The following is a 21,429-nucleotide window of genomic DNA, read 5'->3' on the forward strand; positions in this document are numbered from 1 at the left end:
AGAAAAGTGGAATGCATTATTTAAATCGGTGCGTTTGAAAACACGGACCGGAGTTTTTTTTTTTTTAACTGGATCTGGATCGGCATTTTCCCATGCCTTGCCGATACGCATTTTTTGGCAAATATCGGCGGCCGATCCGATCCAAATATCGGATCGGGACATCCCTAATGGTGATATTGGAGTATACGTTCTCACGCAGTTGCTTTTAGCTGCGGGCATTACACTACAGGCTTTTATCACTCTTTCTTGTCTCTCCTTCTCACACAGACATAAAACAAGCGCACCTTCTTACATACGTCACGTACTGTCGCAACGTCATACGCCCTCGCCGAGCAGACAGGTAGCGACATGGTACAGTTAGCTGTGATGCTAGCAGTGTGGTAACAAATGAAGGAAGAATTAATTCCCAAGAAAAACAGCAGGGGTGGTTTGGCTTCAAGCGGTAAGATGTTGAACAGACAACCGTAATACGTCAAGTATGCGGCAAAAGTGTTGCTACTAAAAGTAGCACCACTGCTAAGAGAATGAAGAGTGCTTGAAACTCCGCATGTCAACATCTCCGTTCTGTGCCACACCAACAAAATGCCCAAGCAACCATTTCCACATCAACACCGTATGAAAAAACTAGTCAACAACAGAAGGAGATAACGTCCGCAGTAGTGAAGGACATACACTATTTGATTTCCTATTATGCAGCTCATTTTTATTTGACACTTATTGAAATATCTTGTGTGACATCATGCACAAAAGTGCACTTTATTTGTTTTAAACTAATGTAGTGGCGTTCTGTACAAAAAGTGCACTTTAATTGAGTGTTGTTTTGATATGTCATCTTAGTGACATCATGCACAAAAGTGCACTAATAGCTTGTTTTAAAATGTCTCTGACAATCTTGCACTTTCTGTTTGGAAATGACATGAATGTTTGTGCCACTGCTTAATAACTCTTTAATAAATACACTTTTACTTGTGATTTCCCTCTCTGCATGAAAGTTTAAAAGTATTAATGCAGTATGAAGAAGAATGTTTTAATGTAGACACATAGAATCATCATACTGCTGTGATTATATGCATCAAGTGTTCATACACCATATATATCCACATATATATGGTGTATCGTCACATGGCCTAAAAATATCCACATATTAATAAAAGGCCGAATCGCCCAGCCCTACATTGAATGTTTTCCATGTGTGTGTTGACATTTCCTTTCTGCCTTCATAGCTGAGGGATTATAATCAAAGGAAGGGTAATTTATAATAAAACAATTATTAGGGCCCGCATGGCCCATTGTATAAGGACTCCCAAAGGGAGTCCTTATACAATGGGACATAAGGACCTATTGTATTTGTAAGGTTTTATTATTCTTTATTCTTCCGCCGCCACATTAAACTGTAATTTGACCCACTTAACATGCTTCAAAACTCACCATATTTGACCCACACATCAGGACCTGCGAAAATTACCTTTTTTTAAAAAAAAACCGAACCCCAAAACTCAAAATTGCGCTTTAGCGCCCCCTAGGAAAAAAACAAACTAGACTGCCTATATCTCCCACTAGGAAGATCGGAGAGACATGAAACAAAAACCTGTATGTAGGTCTGACTTAGACCTAGTTTTCATAATTGTATATCATCGGGCAGAAATCAACAGGAAGTTGGCAATTCCCCCTTCAAGACAAAAAAGTACTAAAAACAGTCACTTTTGCCTCTTTGAGCTGTAATTTGACCCCCTTAACACGCTTCAAAACTCACCGAACTGAACACACACATCAGGACTGGCAAAAATTGCGATCTAATAAAAAAAAAACCTAACCCCAAATTTAAAAATTGCGCTCTACAGCAATTTTTGAATAAAACGGAGAAAAAACTGCTCCTCGGAAGAAAAAAAAATGACAAAACTGCCTGTAACTCCCACTGGGAAGGTCGGAGAGACATGAAACAAAAACCTCTCCGTAGATCTCACTTAGACCTACATTCCATAAATTGAAAACCCCCAGCAAAAATCAACAGGAAGTTTGCTATTCCCCCTTCAAAACTAATTTTTTGTAAAAACCGGTCACCTTCCTTCAAAAACGATCTCCTCTGAGCGCGTTTGTCGTTTCGCCTTCAAACTAACACAGGAGAGAGACTGAACCCTTGTGATTACAATGACAGAAGCGCTTTTTTTCTAACTGCTCCGGTTTTGATTTTATGACCCTTCAAAGACCCGCTGCGCTGCTGTTTTTTTAAGATGGCTGCTTAAAAGCAGGAAGCACCAACGTGCCCACACAATGCAGACAGGGTAGGTAGGTACACTAGACAAAAGTCTTGGGACACTTCAGACTAAAAGTAGACAAAAGTATTGGGACACTTATGACTATCACTGGACAAAAGTATTGGGACAGTTAGGACTAGCACCTGCCAAATACGCGGGCCCGACCAACGCTGCTTGCAGCTTTAATTATTCTTTATTCTTCCGCCGCCACATTAAACTGTAATTTGACCCACTTAACATGCTTCAAAACTCACCATATTTGACCCACACATCAGGATCTGCGAAAATTACCTTTATTTAAAAAAAAAAAACGAACCCCAAAACTCAAAATTGCGCTTTAGCGCCCCCTAGGAAAAAAAAAAACTAGACTGCCTATATCTCCCACTAGGAAGATCGGAGAGACATGAAACAAAAACCTGTATGTAGGTCTGACTTAGACCTAGTTTTCATAATTGTATATCATCGGGCAGAAATCAACAGGAAGTTGGCAATTCCCCCTTCAAGACAAAAAAGTACTAAAAACAGTCACTTTTGCCTCTTTGAGCTGTAATTTGACCCCCTTAACACGCTTCAAAACTCACCGAACTGAACACACACATCAGGACTGGCAAAAATTGCGATCTAATAAAAAAACCTAACCCCAAATCTAAAAATTGCGCTCTAGAGCAATTTTTGAATAAAACGGAGAAAAAACTGCTCCTCGGAAGAAAAAAAAATGACAAAACTGCCTGTAACTCCCACTGGGAAGGTCGGAGAGACATGAAACAAAAACCTCTCCGTAGATCTCACTTAGACCTACATTTCATAAATTGACAACCCCCAGCAAAAATCAACAGGAAGTTTGCTATTCCCCCTTCAAAACAAATTTTTTGTAAAAACCGGTCACCTTCCTTCAAAAACGATCTCCTCTGAGCGCGTTTGTCGTTTCGCCTTCAAACTAACACAGGAGAGAGATTGAACCCTTGTGATTACAATGACAGAAGCGCTTTTTTTCTAACTGCTCCGGTTTTGATTTTATGACCCTTCAAAGACCCGCTGCGCTGCTGTTTTTTTAAGATAGCTGCTTAAAAGCAGGAAGCACCAACGTGCCCACACAATGCAGACAAGGTAGGTACACTAGACAAAAGTCTTGGGACACTTCAGACTAAAAGTAGACAAAAGTATTGGGACACTTATGACTATCACTGGACAAAAGTATTGGGACATTTAGGACTAGCACCTGCCAAATACGCGGGCCCGACCAACGCTGCTTGCAGCTTTAATTATATACATTTTTCAATACATCATGATGAATATGAATAATTATTGATCTTATCGTGTTGTCAGTTTGAATTATTAAATGAAATGACTGTAGGAGCGCCACCTACAGCTCGGTGGTCGTCAGTGTTTGGATCAAAGTTTGCATCTGAAGCAAATCTGACGTTTCCTTCTTCCCTCCACAGTCAAAATCCTTCTGTTCTACGTCATCTTCTACGGATTCTTGGCCGCCATCTTCGTGGGGACCATCCAGGTGATGCTGCTCACCCTGAGCAACACCAAGCCCACCTACCAGGACCGAGTGGCCCCCCCAGGTATGTCATCAAAATGGCTCCAAGGTTGAAGCGGAGATGGCTTCAGCCATTTTGTCCTTCACTTGCCTGTCAGTGGCGCCCCCTCCCCTCCCCTGCCCCTCCCCTACCTCTCCTCCTCCCTCTCGTATGTGCACGGGGGCTCCTCGTTGTGGTGGTGTTGCCACAGCGCCACCTCTAAGCTCATACAAAATGCTCTCTTAACGCGTTTGAGGAACTGAGCGCACATTGGAGCCGCCGGCGGTATTTTTAGCGAGCCGCAAGGTTGATTTAAGCGCCTGTCAGCCCGGCGCGACTGTTCTTCCTCGCAAAAGTGACTTTTCCGTCGTATACAGGAAGGGGACTTCTTCCTGCTTTTTTTGCACAAGCAGAGCCCGCCTCTCACACTGGGACTCAAAGTTTCCATTGTGAAGGACTCACATGTGAAAGTAGGTGGGCGGGGCTGGGGGGGGCGTACACAAGGCCAGAGTGAAATTCAAGTGTGTGTGTGTGTGTGTGGGGCACGTGCACACCTCTCTGCGTTTGCGTGGCGAAAGACGAGCGAGCATTTTAACCACTTGTCTGGAGGTGGGTGAGCCTTTTCAGCACCTAACGATTCCATTCAGAATCCGTTCAGTTTCTCTGGAAGATGCATACGATTACAATGTAACCATCACATATTTCCACTCGTTTCATCACAGCACGTCCGAAAAGGAGTAGGAAGACGCTGAGCTTATTTAATCCTACCCCTTTTCATACCATAGCAATATTATCCCATTTCCTTGTTCTCTGTTACAGAACAGTGAATAAATAAATAATATACCATAATAAGTTAAAGGGGAACATTATCACCAGACCTATTTAAGCGTCAATATATACCTTGATGTTGCAGAAAAAAGACCATATATTTTTTTTAACCGATTTACGAACTCTAAATGGGTGAATTTTGGCGAATTAAACGCCTTTCTAATATTCGCTCTCGGAGCGATGACGTCACAACGTCACATTTTCTCAAACACCGAGTCAAATCAGCTCTGTTATTTTCCGTTTTTTCGACTGTTTTCCGTACCTTGGAGACATCCTGTCTCGTCGGTGTGTTGTCGGAGGGTGTAACAACACGAACAGGGACGGATTCAAGTTGCGCCAGTGGCCCAAAGATGCGAAAGTGGCAAGAAATTGTTCCGCGCACTTTACCGACGAAAGCTATGCTACGACAGAGATGGCAAGAATGTGCGGATATCCTGCGACACTCAAAGCAGATGCATTTCCAACCATAAAGTCAAAGAAATCTGCCGGAGTGTGTGAGCAATTCAGGGACAAAGGACCCCGGTAGCACGGCAAGCAATGGCGGCAGTTTGTTCCCGCAGACGAGCGAGCTAAACCCCCTGGATGTCTTGGCTCACACCGTCCCTTTAACTGGACAGATCAGCTTTCAGGAAAAGAGAGCGGATGAGGGTATGTCTACAGAATATATTAATTGATGAAAATTGGGCTGTCTGCACTCTCAAAGTGCATGTTGTTGCCAAATGTATTTCATATGCTGTAAACCTAGTTCATAGTTGTTAGTTTCCTTTAATGCCAAACAAACACATACCAATCGTTGGTTAGAAGGCGATCGACGAATTTTTCCTTTAATGCCAAACAAACACATACCAATCGTTGGTTAGAAGGCGATCGACGAATTTTTCCTTTAATGCCAAACAAACACATACTAATCGTTGGTTAGAAGGCGATCGACGAATTTTTCCTTTAATGCCAAACAAACACATACCAATCGTTGGTTAGAAGGCGATCGACAAATTTTTCCTTTAATGCCAAACAAACACATACCAATCGTTGGTTAGAAGGCGATCGACGAATTTTTCCTTTAATGCCAAACAAACACATACCAATCGTTGGTTAGAAGGCGATCGACGAATTTTTCCTTTAATGCCAAACAAACACATACCAATCGTTGGTTAGAAGGCGATCGACGAATTTTTCCTTTAATGCCAAACAAACACATACCAATCGTTGGTTAGAAGGCGATCGACGAATTTTTCCTTTAATGCCAAACAAACACATACCAATCGTTGGTTAGAAGGCGATCGACGAATTTTTCCTTTAATGCCAAACAAACACATACCAATCGTTGGTTAGAAGGCGATCGACGAATTTTTCCTTTAATGCCAAACAAACACATACCAATCGTTGGTTAGAAGGCGATCGACGAATTTTTCCTTTAATGCCAAACAAACACATACCAATCGTTGGTTAGAAGGCGATCGACAAATTTTTCCTTTAATGCCAAACAAACACATACCAATCGTTGGTTAGAAGGCGATCGACGAATTTTTCCTTTAATGCCAAACAAACACATACCAATCGTTGGTTAGAAGGCGATCGACGAATTTTTCCTTTAATGCCAAACAAACACATACCAATCGTTGGTTAGAAGGCGATCGACGAATTTTTCCTTTAATGCCAAACAAACACATACCAATCGTTGGTTAGAAGGCGATCGACGAATTTTTCCTTTAATGCCAAACAAACACATACCAATCGTTGGTTAGAAGGCGATCGACGAATTTTTCCTTTAATGCCAAACAAACACATACCAATCGTTGGTTAGAAGGCGATCGACGAATTTTTCCTTTAATGCCAAACAAACACATATCAATGGTTGGTTAGAAGGCGATCGACAAATTTTTCCTTTAATGCCAAACAAACACATACCAATCGTTGGTTAGAAGGCGATCGACGAATTTTTCCTTTAATGCCAAACAAACACATACCAATCGTTGGTTAGAAGGCGATCGACAAATTTTTCCTTTAATGCCAAACAAACACATACCAATCGTTGGTTAGAAGGCGATCGACGAATTTTTCCTTTAATGCCAAACAAACACATACCAATCGTTGGTTAGAAGGCGATCGACGAATTTTTCCTTTAATGCCAAACAAACACATACCAATCGTTGGTTAGAAGGCGGTCGACGAATTTTTCCTTTAATGCCAAACAAACACATACCAATCGTTGGTTAGAAGGCGATCGACGAATTTTTCCTTTAATGCCAAACAAACACATACCAATCGTTGGTTAGAAGGCGATCGACAAATTTTTCCTTTAATGCCAAACAAACACATACCAATCGTTGGTTAGAAGGCGATCGACAAATTTTTCCTTTAATGCCAAACAAACACATACCAATCGTTGGTTAGAAGGCGATCGACAAATTTTTCCTTTAATGCCAAACAAACACATACCAATCGTTGGTTAGAAGGCGATGGACAAATTTTTCCTTTAATGCCAAACAAACACATACCAATCGTTGGTTAGAAGGCGATGGACGAATTTTTCCTTTAATGCCAAACAAACACATACCAATCGTTGGTTAGAAGGCGATCGACAAATTTTTCCTTTAATGCCAAACAAACACATACCAATCGTTGGTTAGAAGGCGATCGACAAATTTTTCCTTTAATGCCAAACAAACACATACCAATCGTTGGTTAGAAGGCGATCGACGAATTTTTCCTTTAATGCCAAACAAACACATACCAATCGTTGGTTAGAAGGCGATCGACAAATTTTTCCTTTAATGCCAAACAAACACATACCAATCGTTGGTTAGAAGGCGATCGACGAATTTTTCCTTTAATGCCAAACAAACACATACCAATCGTTGGTTAGAAGGCGATCGATGAATTTTTCCTTTAATGCCAAACAAACACATACCAATCGTTGGTTAGAAGGCGATGGACAAATTTTTCCTTTAATGCCAAACAAACACATACCAATCGTTGGTTAGAAGGCGATCGACAAATTTTTCCTTTAATGCCAAACAAACACATACCAATCGTTGGTTAGAAGGCGATCGACAAATTTTTCCTTTAATGCCAAACAAACACATACCAATCGTTGGTTAGAAGGCGATCGACAAATTTTTCCTTTAATGCCAAACAAACACATACCAATCGTTGGTTAGAAGGCGATGGACGAATTTTTCCTTTAATGCCAAACAAACACATACCAATCGTTGGTTAGAAGGCGATCGACGAATTTTTCCTTTAATGCCAAACAAACACATACCAATCGTTGGTTAGAAGGCGATCGACGAATTTTTCCTTTAATGCCAAACAAACACATACCAATCGTTGGTTAGAAGGCGATCGACGAATTTTTCCTTTAATGCCAAACAAACACATACCAATCGTTGGTTAGAAGGCGATCGACAAATTTTTCCTTTAATGCCAAACAAACACATACCAATCGTTGGTTAGAAGGCGATCGACGAATTTTTCCTTTAATGCCAAACAAACACATACCAATCGTTGGTTAGAAGGCGATCGACGAATTTTTCCTTTAATGCCAAACAAACACATACCAATCGTTGGTTAGAAGGCGATCGACGAATTTTTCCTTTAATGCCAAACAAACACATACCAATCGTTGGTTAGAAGGCGATCGACGAATTTTTCCTTTAATGCCAAACAAAGACATACCAATCGTTGGTTAGAAGGCGATCGACGAATTTTTCCTTTAATGCCAAACAAACACATACCAATCGTTGGTTAGAAGGCGATCGACGAATTTTTCCTTTAATGGCTAACAAACACATACCAATCGTTGGTTAGAAGGCGATCGACGAATTTTTCCTTTAATGCCAAACAAACACATACCAATCGTTGGTTAGAAGGCGATCGACGAATTTTTCCTTTAATGCCAAACAAACACATACCAATCGTTGGTTAGAAGGCGATCGACAAATTTTTCCTTTAATGCCAAACAAACACATACCAATCGTTGGTTAGAAGGCGATCGACAAATTTTTCCTTTAATGCCAAACAAACACATACCAATCGTTGGTTAGAAGGCGATCGACAATTTTTTCCTTTAATGCCAAACAAACACATACCAATCGTTGGTTAGAAGGCGATCGACAATTTTTTCCTTTAATGCCAAACAAACACATACCAATCGTTGGTTAGAAGGCGATCGACAAATTTTTCCTTTAATGCCAAACAAACACATACCAATCGTTGGTTAGAAGGCGATCGACAAATTTTTCCTTTAATGCCAAACAAACACATACCAATCGTTGGTTAGAAGGCGATCGACAAATTTTTCCTTTAATGCCAAACAAACACATACCAATCGTTGGTTAGAAGGCGATCGACGAATTTTTCCTTTAATGCCAAACAAACACATACCAATCGTTGGTTAGAAGGCGATGGACGAATTTTTCCTTTAATGCCAAACAAACACATACCAATCGTTGGTTAGAAGGCGATCGACAAATTTTTCCTTTAATGCCAAACAAACACATACCAATCGTTGGTTAGAAGGCGATCGACAAATTTTTCCTTTAATGCCAAACAAACACATACCAATCGTTGGTTAGAAGGCGATCGACGAATTTTTCCTTTAATGCCAAACAAACACATACCAATCGTTGGTTAGAAGGCGATCGACGAATTCGTCCTCGCTTTCTCCCGTGTCGCTGGCTGTCGTGTCGTTTTCCTCGGTTTCGCTTCCATACGGTTCAAACCGATATGGCTCAATAGCTTCAGTTTCTTCTTCAATTTCGTTTTCGCTACCTGCCTCCACACTACAACCATCCGTTTCAATACATGCGTAATCTGTTTAATCGCTTAAGCCGCTGAAATCTGAGTCTGAATCCGAGCTAATGTCGCTATAGCTTGCTGTTCTTTCCGCCATGTTTGTTTGTGTTGGCTTCACTATGTGACGTCACAGGAAAATGGACGGGTGGTTAAAATCAGGCACTTTGAAGCTTTTTTAGGGATATTGCGTGATGGGTAAAATTTTGGAAAAAAACTTCAAAAAATATAATTAACCACTGGGAACTGATTTTTAATGGTTTTAACAATTCTGAAATTGTGATAATGTTCCCCTTTAAATATTAAATACATAAAAAAGGGTTGAAGATAGGGGTGTAACGGTACACCAAAACTTCGGTTCGGTACGTGCCTCGGTTTAGAGGTCACGGTTTGGTTCATTTTCGGTACAGTAAGAAAACAACAAAATATAAATGTTTTGGTTATTTATTTACCAAATGTGTAAACAATGGCATAGCATACATATACACACTGGGTCCATTGCCAGGGTTAATGTGGTCAACATATATCAAATAAAAACTAAATAAGATAAGGCTCAGAACGGTTTCTTAACATTTCTACATATAAAGTGATTTTTTTTGATTGATTGATTGAGACTTTTATTAGTAGATTGCACAGTACAGTACATATTCCGTACAATTGACCACTCAATGGTAACACCCCAATAAGTTTTTCAAATTGTTTACCACGTTAATCAACATTAAACTGCCTGAAGTTGTTGCTCAGATTAAATAAAATGATAAAACTTTTCTTCTACATATAACAAGTGCAACATTAAACCGTTTCAAGTCAACTCAGCCTCAGATGAACTTTTCTGCCCCCCCCCCCCAGCCTGGCTAACTTGGCAGTAAGAGGATATATGGGCTTATTGTTCTTCCACCATAGAAGTGGGTCAAAATCGAGTTTTTAATGCAATATGGACTTAAATCTGCTGCTTTAGCCCTGCCTGACTCGCCGAGGAGAAGCTGCTTGAATGCGGTGGTGACGCTTCAAATGGGTTAGCATGTGTTATGAGAGTAGCGTATGTGTGTGTGTGGCCCTTTAATATGTGAGAGCGAGTGAGGTGAGGGAGCGGTAGGTGAGTGCGGGGAGTGGCTAGTGTTTTGTTGGATTGGCTGTGTGCAAGACCCCAATAAAGCCACGATTTGCAACTAATCACCGGACTCGTCATTGACCCTGGAGTCCGGAGCTGTGGAGACCCACTGCCGGGTAGAGTGAAGGGTGTTGCCCCCGAGAATACATCGGCCCTGGAGGAGTGTCTCCCCTGCGCTCCTCGACTACGGTACACCTCCGATCCGAACCAAAACCCCCGTACCGAAACTGTTCAATATAAATACACGTACCGTTACACCCTAGTTGAAGATGTTCATCATATTTATTGTTGTGAACACTTGCAGTCTGAACGGTCTCTTAAACTGAATCATATTGCTGCTTTGCTTAATCCATTCCATCAGTTCATTCCACATAGAGATATGCTAAAGGTTTTAAGTGTTGTACGAGTACACAAAACGTATGAATTGATTTTCAATTCAAAACGCTTCTCGATTGAAAGCGATTCTCGCTATATATATTATTTGGTATACTAATTGTACTGAAACTTAACTGAAAGTTAACTTGACGCGTGTGCGCCTTCTTTCCTCTTCCCCCAGGCCGGTACTTCATGACACCGTAGATAACGTAATGTATGCGCGTGGCAGGGCAGAGATAACCAAACAGGGTGTGTGTATCTTCCAGCAGAACCCACGCCAATTCTAAGGCGTTCTATTCTTCTTTAGCGGTGGAAAATATTTCTCTAACAACACAAAGCGTGGGGAGTTGGACCAGAGTTTATCAAATCCAAGCCTAGTCTCTAATAAACACACTACTAAAACGTTTCAGTTTTCTTCTCGTCAGATAAGATTTTGGTACAAACCCCGTTTCCATATGATTTGGAAATTGTGTTAGATGTAAATATAAACGAAATACAATGATTTGCAAATCCTTTTCAACCCATATTCAGTTGAATGCACTACAAAGACAACATATTTCATGTTCAAACTCATTTTTTTGCAAATAATAATTAACTTAGAATTTCATGGCTGCAACACGTGCCAAAGTAGTTGGGAAAGGGCATGTTCACCACTGTGTTACATGGCCTTTCCTTTTAACAACACTCAGTAAAGGTTTGGGAACTGAGGAGACACATTTTTGAAGCTTCTCAGGTGGAATTCTTCCCCATTCTTGCTTGATGTACAGCTTAAGTTGTTCAACAGTCCAGGGGTCTCGGTTGTGCTATTTTAGGCTTCATAATGCGCCACACATTTTCAATGGGAGACAGGTCTGGACTACAGGCAGGCCAGTCTAGTACCCGCACTCTTTTACTATGAAGCCACGTTGATGTAACTTGGCATTGTCTTGCTGAAATAAGCAGGGGCGTCCATGGTAACGTTGCTTGGATGGCAACATATGTTGCTCCAATACTTGTATGTACTTTTCATCATTAATGGCGCCTTCACAGATGTGTAAGTTACACATGTCTTGGGCACTAATACACCCCCATACCATCACAGATGCTGGCTTTTCAACTTTGCGCCTATAACAATCCGGATGGTTCTTTTCCTCTTTGGTCCGGCGGACACGACGTCCAGTTTCCAAAAACAATTTGAAATGTGGACTCGTCAGACCACAGAACACTTTTGCCACTTTGTATCAGTCCATCTTAGATGAGCTCAGGCCCAGCGAAGACGACGGCGTTTCTGGGTGTTGTTGATAAACGGTTTTCGCCTTGCATAGGAGAGTTTTAACTTGCACTTACAGATGTAGCGACCAACTGTAGTAACGGACAGTGGGTTTCTGAAGTGTTCCTGAGCCCATGTGGTGATATCCTTTACACACTGATGTCGCTTGTTGATGCAGTACAGCCTGAGGGATCGAAGGTCACGGGCTTAGCTGCTTACGTGCAGTGATTTCTCCACATTCTCTGAACCCTTTGATGATATTACGGAGCGTAGATGGTGAAATCCCTAAATTCCTTGCAATAGCTGGTTGAGGAAGGTTTTTCTTAAACTGTTCAACAATTTGCTCACGCATTTGTTGACAAAGTGGTGACCCTCGCCCCATCCTTGTTTGTGAATGACTGAGCATTTCATGGAAGCTGCTTTTATACCCAATCATGGCACCCACCTGTTCCCAATTTGCCTGTTCCAAATAAGTGTTTGATGAGCATTCCTCAACTTTATCAGTATTTATTGCCACCTTTCCCAACTTCTTTGTCACGTGTTGCTGGCATCAAATTCTAAAGTTAATGATTATTTGCAAAAAAAAAAAAGTTAATGAGTTTGAACATCAAATATGTTGTCTTTGTAGTGCATTCAACTGAATATGGGTTGAAAAGGATTTGCAAATCATTGTATTCCGTTTATATTTACATCTAACACAATTTCCCAACTCATATGGAAACGGGGTTTGTATATTAAAGGTAATATTTGACCTTGTTGACATGTTTTAGCGGTTCTAGTCGTCTTCAGAAAGGCCACCTGACCACTTCTAGGCGTGGCCAACCAGGCACCTGTCAGGTCTACCTGGTCGGCTCCATTTCAGATCGCCGCAACATAAATAACCACATAGTGGACCGGGACAACGGCAAAATCATTGACCGACAGCAGGAAATACAAAGCTTGATGGTTAATGCAGGACGGAGTCAAGGATACTAAGGCTCCTTTGGGCCGCGTCCTTATTTGTGTCTCCTCCTTAGTATTTGTTTCTACTTGACCTAAATCTTGTCAGGCTAGAAGAAACTAAAACGTTATTCAGTAAGAAGACATAACGAACTGTTCAGAGCTACTAAACTGGGGACGATTTCTTTTTTAAGGTCTGGGAAAACTGCGTCAAGTGGTTAGTTTTGTTGCCTGCACTATGGATCCAGGGGCGTAGCACCACATTCTGGGGCCCCACGCACAAGACTCCCCCCAAACACACTCATTGTATCATGTTAGAAACCAGCTTTTTTTTTCTGCTGTTTTTGTTAGAAAAATCAATACAAAGTGGCCAGAATATGAATGTTCATCACTTAAAATGTTAAATACAAATGATATTATCTCACCATTATTATAATTATTATACTACTTTAAAATCTATTGTTACCTCTGTTTCTAACTTTAATTGAGGGTCTTTGAACGCACCACAGTTATGTCCACATATGCTGCCACAGATAGATTTAGTGTATTTTTACCTTCTGTCTTATCACCTCATTATTGCTCCAAAATGCTGGTGCTATGTGAGAATGCTCATTAAAGGGTCATATTACGATCATTTTTCCACGTTTAAAACACTTTTGGTGAAAATGTTGCATAGACGATGTTTTACAGACCATCTTCAAGCCACTTTCTGACAGTCTCTTTGTCAGCAATGTTGTAGTTTGTAGCGCTTCCATAACGAGTCTACTGACAGATGTAAGTTGGAACTATACGCTGCTTTGTTTTACACACGGCAACAGTGGAGGATGCATGTGCACGTACGAGCCAGTCTGCTCCACAACAAGAGGATAGTGAAAAAGGAGCTTATGGGCTACAGAGTTGTACTAGGATAACAGACAAAGCACTTTGGGTAACTCTCTATAGTCTCTACTAGGTTTGTCTACATACCAATATTTTAGTACCGGTTTCAAAATGTTTTTTGATACGTTTCAATACTTTTTTTTAAATAAAGGGGATCACAAAAAATGGCATTTTTGTCTTTATTTGAACAAAAAAATGTTAGTGTACATGAAACATATGTTTATTATTGCCATTTAGTCCTTAAATAAAATAGTGAACATACTATTTTGTCTTTTAGTAGTAAGTAAACAAACAAAGACTCCTAATTAGTCTATGCAGTAACATATTGTGTCATTTATACACCTATTATTTTGTACACATTATGAGGGACAAACTGTAGAAATTGATTATTAATCCACTTGTTCATTTACTGTTAATATCTGCTTATTTTCTGTTTCAACATGTTCTATCTACACTTCTGTTCAAATGTAATAATCACTTATTCTTCTCTTCTTTGATACTTTACATTAGTTTTGGATGATACCACACATTTAGGTATGGATCCGATACCAAGTAGTTACAGGATCATACATTGGTCATATTCAAAGTCCTCATGTGTCCAGGGACATATTTACTGACTTTATAAACATAATATGAATTTAAAAATAAGGAAATATTTTGTGACGATAAAAAATATTGATGTAATCATAGTAGTATCGACTAGATACTCTCTTGTACTTGGTATCATTACAGTGGATGTCAGGTGTAGATCCACCCATGGCGTTTGTTTAAATTTTGACGCCGGTGAGCTATTGTATCCTCCTACGGTGTGTAGTGAAGCATGTTTAGCTATTCCTTTTCCTCCAGTAAAAAAACATACTTTATTTGTCGCCATGGAGACGAGGATTAGTGATTTAGAAGTAGCTAAAAACACTGTGGATGGATGTTAGCCGCTAGCCATGTCTTAAAGCAGCTCTTCCTGAGGGTGTTTCAGTGTTATAACTTCACCTTTAACTTTACTTTTTACACCAAAATGCGTCCATTCTCCCTCTTCTGTCTCCACACTGTGTCTGCTTGTAAGTACTCTGTGTGTGTGCGCTGCCCAACATGCTCTTCTGCTCGCGAAACCAGCAATGTCATGAAGTGATGTCATGCCCGTTAACAAAAAAAAAATATATATATATATTGGGAACCGATACTTTTCAAACATAGTACCATTTTTGATTCATTAGTACCGTGGTACTATACTAGTAGCGGTATACCGTACAACCCTAGTGTCGACCATATATGGAGACACCCGCTGACTAGTCGTCACTATTGGGGCAAATTTCCCTTGTGGATGAATAAAATGTGTCTAAGTCTAAGTTCCAAATGGCTGGTTTAGAGGCAGTACAAAAGAAGGCAAGATTGTTTCATAAACATTCCCACCATGTCTCTGTCATGAGCCGTCACCCAGGTCATGGCATGGTTTGGTTTTGGTACTTTTTCTGTTTCCTGGGTGCACCCTCTTTCCCTGTTTTCTGTTGGTTTCCATGGGCACTGATTCTCCTCACCTGTCTTAGTTTTGCAAGTAGTGTTCCCAGCAGGTGTTTTGGTTAATCCCGCCCCTCTATAGTTCCCTGTCACCCAGCAATGCCGGGTCAATGTGTGCTATAAGTCAGTGTTTTTCAACCTTTTTTGAGCCAAGGCACATTTTTTGTGTTGAAAAAATGCGGAGGCACACCACCAGCAGAAATCATTAAAGAACGAAACTCAGTTGACAGTAAAAAGTCATTTGGATATGACTTTAAAGCATAATCAAGCATGCATCACTATAGCTCTTGTCTCAAAGTAGGTGTACTGTCACCACCTGTCACATCACACCCTGACTTATTTGGAGTTTATTGCTGTTTTCCTGTGTGTAGTGTTTTACTTCTTGTCTTGTGCTCCTATTTTGGTGGCTTTTTCTCTTTTTTTAGTATTTTCCTGTAGCAGTTTCATGTCTTCCTTTGAGCGATATTCCCCGCATCTACTTTGTTTTAGCAATCAAGAATATTTCAGTTGTTTTTATCCTTCTTTGTGGGGACATTGTTGATTGTCGGCATGGTTTCTTGCTGACCCCACTATGGACTGGACTCTCACACTATTATGTTAGATCCACTATGGACTGGACTCTCACACTATTATGTTAGATCCACTATGGACTGGACTCTCACACTATTATGTTAGATCCACTATGGACTGGACTCACACTATCATGTTAGATCCACTATGGACTGGACTCTCACTATTATGTTAGATCCACTATGGGCTGGACTCTCACACTATTATGTTAGATCCACTATGGACTGGACTCTCACACTATTATGTTAGATCCACTATGGACTGGACTCACACTATCATGTTAGATCCACTATGGACTGGACTCTCACTATTATGTTAGATCCACTATGGGCTGGACTCTCACACTATTATGTTAGATCCACTATGGACTGGACTCTCACTATTATGTTAGATCCACTATGGACTGGACTCTCACAATATTATGTTAGATCCACTATGGACTGGACTCTCACTATTATGTTAGATCCACTATAGACTGGACTCTCACACTATTATGTTAGATCCACTATGGACTGGACTTTCACACTATTATGTTAGATCCACTATGGACTAGACTCTCACACTATTATGTTAGATCCACTATGGACTGGACTCTCACACTATTATGTTAGATCCACTATAGACTGGACTCTCACACTATTATGTTAGATCCACTATGGACTGGACTCTCACACTATTATGTTAGATCCACTATGGACTGGACTCACACTATCATGTTAGATCCACTATGGACTGGACTCTCACTATTATGTTAGATCCACTATGGACTGGACTCTCACTATTATGTTAGATCCACTATGGACTGGACTCTCACACTATTATGTTAGATCCACTATGGACTGGACTCTCACACTATTATGTTAGATCCACTATGGACTGGACTCACACTATTATGTTAGATCCACTATGGACTGGACTCACACTATCATGTTAGATCCACTATGGACTGGACTCTCACACTATTATGTTAGATCCACTATGGACTGGACTCACACTATCATGTTAGATCCACTATGGACTGGACTCTCACACTATTATGTTAGATCCACTATGGACTGGACTCACACTATCATGTTGGATCCACTATGGACTGGACTCTCACTATTATGTTAGATCCACTATGGACTGGACTCTCACTATTATGTTAGATCCACTATGGACTGGACTCTCACACTATTATGTTAGATCCACTATGGACTGGACTCTCACACTATTATGTTAGATCCACTATGGACTGGACTCTCACACTATTATGTTAGATCCACTATGGACTGGACTCTCACTATTATGTTAGATCCACTATGGACTGGACTCTCACACTATTATGTTAGATCCACTATGGACTGGACTCTCACTATTATGTTAGATCCACTATGGACTAGACTCTCACACTATTATGTTAGATCCACTATGGACTGGACTCTCACTATTATGTTAGATCCACTATAGACTGGACTCTCACACTATTATGTCAGACCCACTCGACATCCATTGCATTCGGTCTCCCCTAGGGGGGGGGCTGCACAAGCCACATCGACGTCCCACTGGGGTGAGTTTTTCCTTGCCCTTATGTGGGCTCTGTACCGAGGATGTCGTTGTGGCTTGTGCAGCCCTTTGAGACACTTGTGATTTAGGGCTATATAAATAAACATTGATTGATTGATTGATCATGTCATGTTCGGATGTACTTTGTCTTTGCTCCACAGTAAGTCTTTGCTGTCGTCCAGCATTCTGTTTTTGTTTACTTTGTAGCCAGTTCAGTTTTAGTTTTGTTTTCCATTGCCTTCCCTAAGCTTCAATGTCTTTTCTTAGGGGCACTCACCTTTTGTGTATTTTTGGTTTACGACGTTTAAAAAGCGATTAGCTACCTGCTGCCACCTACTGATATGGAAGAGTACTACACAGTTACTCAGCAGAGCTCTAGACAGTAACGACACTGCTATAGGCGACAATTACGTTCTCCCGGTTTTTCTCCTCGCTCTAGTGATCTTTGTACACACTAGCATTCCCCTTTTTTCACCCTCGGTGACATTTTGGTTTTGTTTAGCTCCACGCTTGCCAGCGTCCGCAGTTTTGTATTTTTGTCCCGCGTTTTAATTTATTAAAGAAAGCTTCATCTTACCTGTACGCCGCTCCTGCTCGTTTCCTGCGTCGGAGCGAACACGACAATCGCAGCTATGCGTCAAAGTCGTAACAGTCTCCGCTGTTTGATTTCCCATTTTCGGGACCTATGCAGATCCCAAATTCAGGGACGTGAGCACCTTTAGAGGGGGAAAAGGTGAACATTTAGAAAATAATAATATATTTTATTTGTAAAAAAACACTTTACATTGAGCAAACAACCTCAAAGTGCTACAGTGTATTAAAAAAAATAAAAATAAAAATATCCATCCATTTATCCATTTTCTTCTGCTTATCCGAGGTGGGGTCGCGGGGGCAGCAGCCTAAGCAGGGAAGCCCAGACTTCCCTCTCCCCAGCCACTTGGTCCAGCTCCTCCCGGGGGATTCTGAGGCGTTCCCAGGCCAGCCGGGAGACATAGTCTTCCCAACGTGTCCTGGGTCTTCCCCGTGGCCTCCTACCGGTCGGACGTGCCCTAAACACCTCCCGAGGGAGGCGTTCGGGTGGCATCCTGACCAGATGCCCGAACCACCTCATCTAGCTCCTCTCCATAATAAAAATAAATAAAAATAAAAACTAGAACAGCCTATTAGCTAGAACTAGTATGCAAATATAAAAAAAGAGGCTTTTTTAAAAGCATCCACAGTCTGTGGTGCCCTCAGGTGGTCAGGGAGAGCGTTCCACAGACTGGGAGCGGCGAAGCAGAAAGCCCGGTCTCCCATTGTTCGTAGCTTTGTCCAAAATAGGAACATTTCTGCTGCCACGCAAACCCAGGGAGATTTATTTTGAAAATCAAGACTATGTTTCCTGCTATTGGGTGAATTTCTGGACTAAAACTTGTAGATGTATTCTTGTCTACAGACCTGGTGGACACTAACTAGATGAGAATAAATCCCAAGGTCAACTTTTCGCATTTGTCTTTTTGCCTCAAAAGGTGCTGACAATCCTTCATTGTGATATCAAATGAGCGATGTCAAATGAGCGATGTCAGATGAGCGATGTCAGATGAGCGATGTCAGATGAGCGATGTCAGATGAGCGATATCAAATGAGCGATATCAGATGAGCGATGTCAGATGAGCGATGTCAGATGAGCGATGTCAGATGAGCGATGTCAGATGAGCGATGTCAAATGAGCGATGTCAAATGAGCGATATCACATGAGCGATGTCAAATGAGCGATGTCAAATGAGCGATGTCAGATGAGCGATGTCAGATGAGCGATGTCAAATGAGCGATGTCAAATGAGCGATATCAGATGAGCGATGTCAAATGAGCGATGTCATATGAGCGATGTCAGATGAGCGATGTCAGATGAGCGATGTCAAATGAGCGATGTCAAATGAGCGATGTCAGATGAGCGATGTCAAATGAGCGATGTCAGATGAGCGATGTCAGATGAGCGATGTCAGATGAGCGATGTCAGATGAGCGATGTCAGATGAGCGATGTCAAATGTGCGATGTCAGATGAGCGATGTCAAATGTGCGATGTCAGATGAGCGATGTCAAATGTGCGATGTCAGATGTGCGATGTCAGATGAGCGATGTCAGATGAGCGATGTCAGATGAGCGATGTCAAATGAGCGATATCAGATGAGCGATGTCAAATGAGCGATGTCAGATGAGCGATGTCAGATGAGCGATGTCAGATGAGCGATGTCAGATGAGCGATGTCAAATGTGCGATGTCAGATGAGCGATGTCAAATGTGCGATGTCAGATGAGCGATGTCAAATGTGCGATGTCACATGAGCGATGTCAAATGTGCGATGTCAGATGTGCGATGTCAGATGAGCGATGTCAGATGAGCGATGTCACATGAGCGATGTCAAATGTGCGATGTCAGATGAGCGATGTCAGATGAGCGATATCACATGAGCGATATCAAGTGAGCGATGTCAAATGAGCGATGTCTTGGGCATCCCGACTCACCCCGCCTCTCTCTCCCTCTCAGGTCTGTCACACTTCCCACGCTCTGAGAAGTTGGAGATCTCCTTCAGCATGAGCGACCCCAAGACCTACGAGAAGTACGTGGACACCATGACCACCTTCCTCAAACTGTACACCGACGACGTCCAGGCAGACCCCCAGAAGTTTGAAGACTGTGAAGGCAAGTTGCAAAGTCCATCACGCCGGGTTGTCTCCATCTAAACTATTGACATCAACACGCTAACTCTGCACTTAACCCCTGTGATACATGTCATTTATCACATACACAAACATTAGCAACACTGGCTATGTGAGCTACATGCTAACATTAGAATTTCACATCATGCTAGGTTAGCAACACTAGCATAGCTATGTGAGCTACATGCTAACCTTACATTTTAACATCATGCTAGGTTAACAACACTAGCATAGCCATGTGAGCTACATGCTAACATTACATTCCAACATCATGCTAGGTTAACAACACTAGCATAGCTATGTGAGCTACATGCTAACCTTACATTTTAACATCATGCTAGGTTAACAACACTAGCATAGCTATGTGAGCTACATGCTAACATTACATTCCAACATCATGCTAGGTTAGCAACACTAGCATAGCTATGTGAGCTACATGCTAACATTACACTCCAACATCATGCTAGGTTTGCAACACTAGCATAGCTATGCGAGCTACATGCTAACATTACATTCCAACATCATGCTAGGTTAGCAACACTAGCATAGCCATGCGAGCTACATGCTAACATTACATTCCAACATCATGCTAGAGTAGCAACACTAGCATAGCTATGTGAGCTACATGCTAACATTACCTTCCAACATCATGCTAGGTTAGCAACACTAGCATAGTTTGAGCTATATGCTAACATTACATTCCAACAGCGTGCTTGGTTAGCAACACTAATGTAGCTATGTGAGCTACATGCTAACATTACATTCCAACATCATGCTAGAGTAGCAACACTAGCATAGCAATGTGAGCTACATGCTAACATTACATTCCAACATCATGCTAGGTTAGCAACACGAGCATAGCTATGCAAGCTACATGCTAACACTACATTTTAACATCATGCTAGGTTAGCAACACTAGCATAGTGTGAGCTATATGCTAACATTACATTCCAACAGCGTGCTTGGTTAGCAACACTAATGTAGCTATGTGAGCTACATGCTAACATTACATTCCAACATCATGCTAGAGTAGCAATACTAGCATAGCAATGTGAGCTACATGCTAACATTACATTTTAACATCATGCTAAGTTAGCAATACTAATGTAGCTATGTGAGCTACATGCTAACATTACATTCCAACAT

The 21,429-nt window shown here is 41.3% G+C and overlaps 1 protein-coding gene across 1 annotated transcript in view; it reads left to right on the forward strand.

Annotated features, from left to right (window-relative positions):
• atp1b1a (ATPase Na+/K+ transporting subunit beta 1a) overlaps positions 1 to 21,429 on the forward strand; it is a 57,219-nt gene that overhangs the window by 28,988 nt on the left and 6,802 nt on the right. Inside the window, exons 2-3 of the mRNA XM_061978422.2 lie at positions 3,698 to 3,826; positions 20,111 to 20,266. Of these exons, the coding sequence (XP_061834406.2) occupies positions 3,698 to 3,826; positions 20,111 to 20,266 (285 nt within the window). The remainder of the gene's footprint in view (positions 1 to 3,697; positions 3,827 to 20,110; positions 20,267 to 21,429) is intronic.

The sequence above is a fragment of the Nerophis lumbriciformis genome, linkage group LG18 (assembly GCF_033978685.3).
Source record: "Nerophis lumbriciformis linkage group LG18, RoL_Nlum_v2.1, whole genome shotgun sequence".
Lineage (NCBI taxonomy): Eukaryota > Metazoa > Chordata > Actinopteri > Syngnathiformes > Syngnathidae > Nerophis > Nerophis lumbriciformis.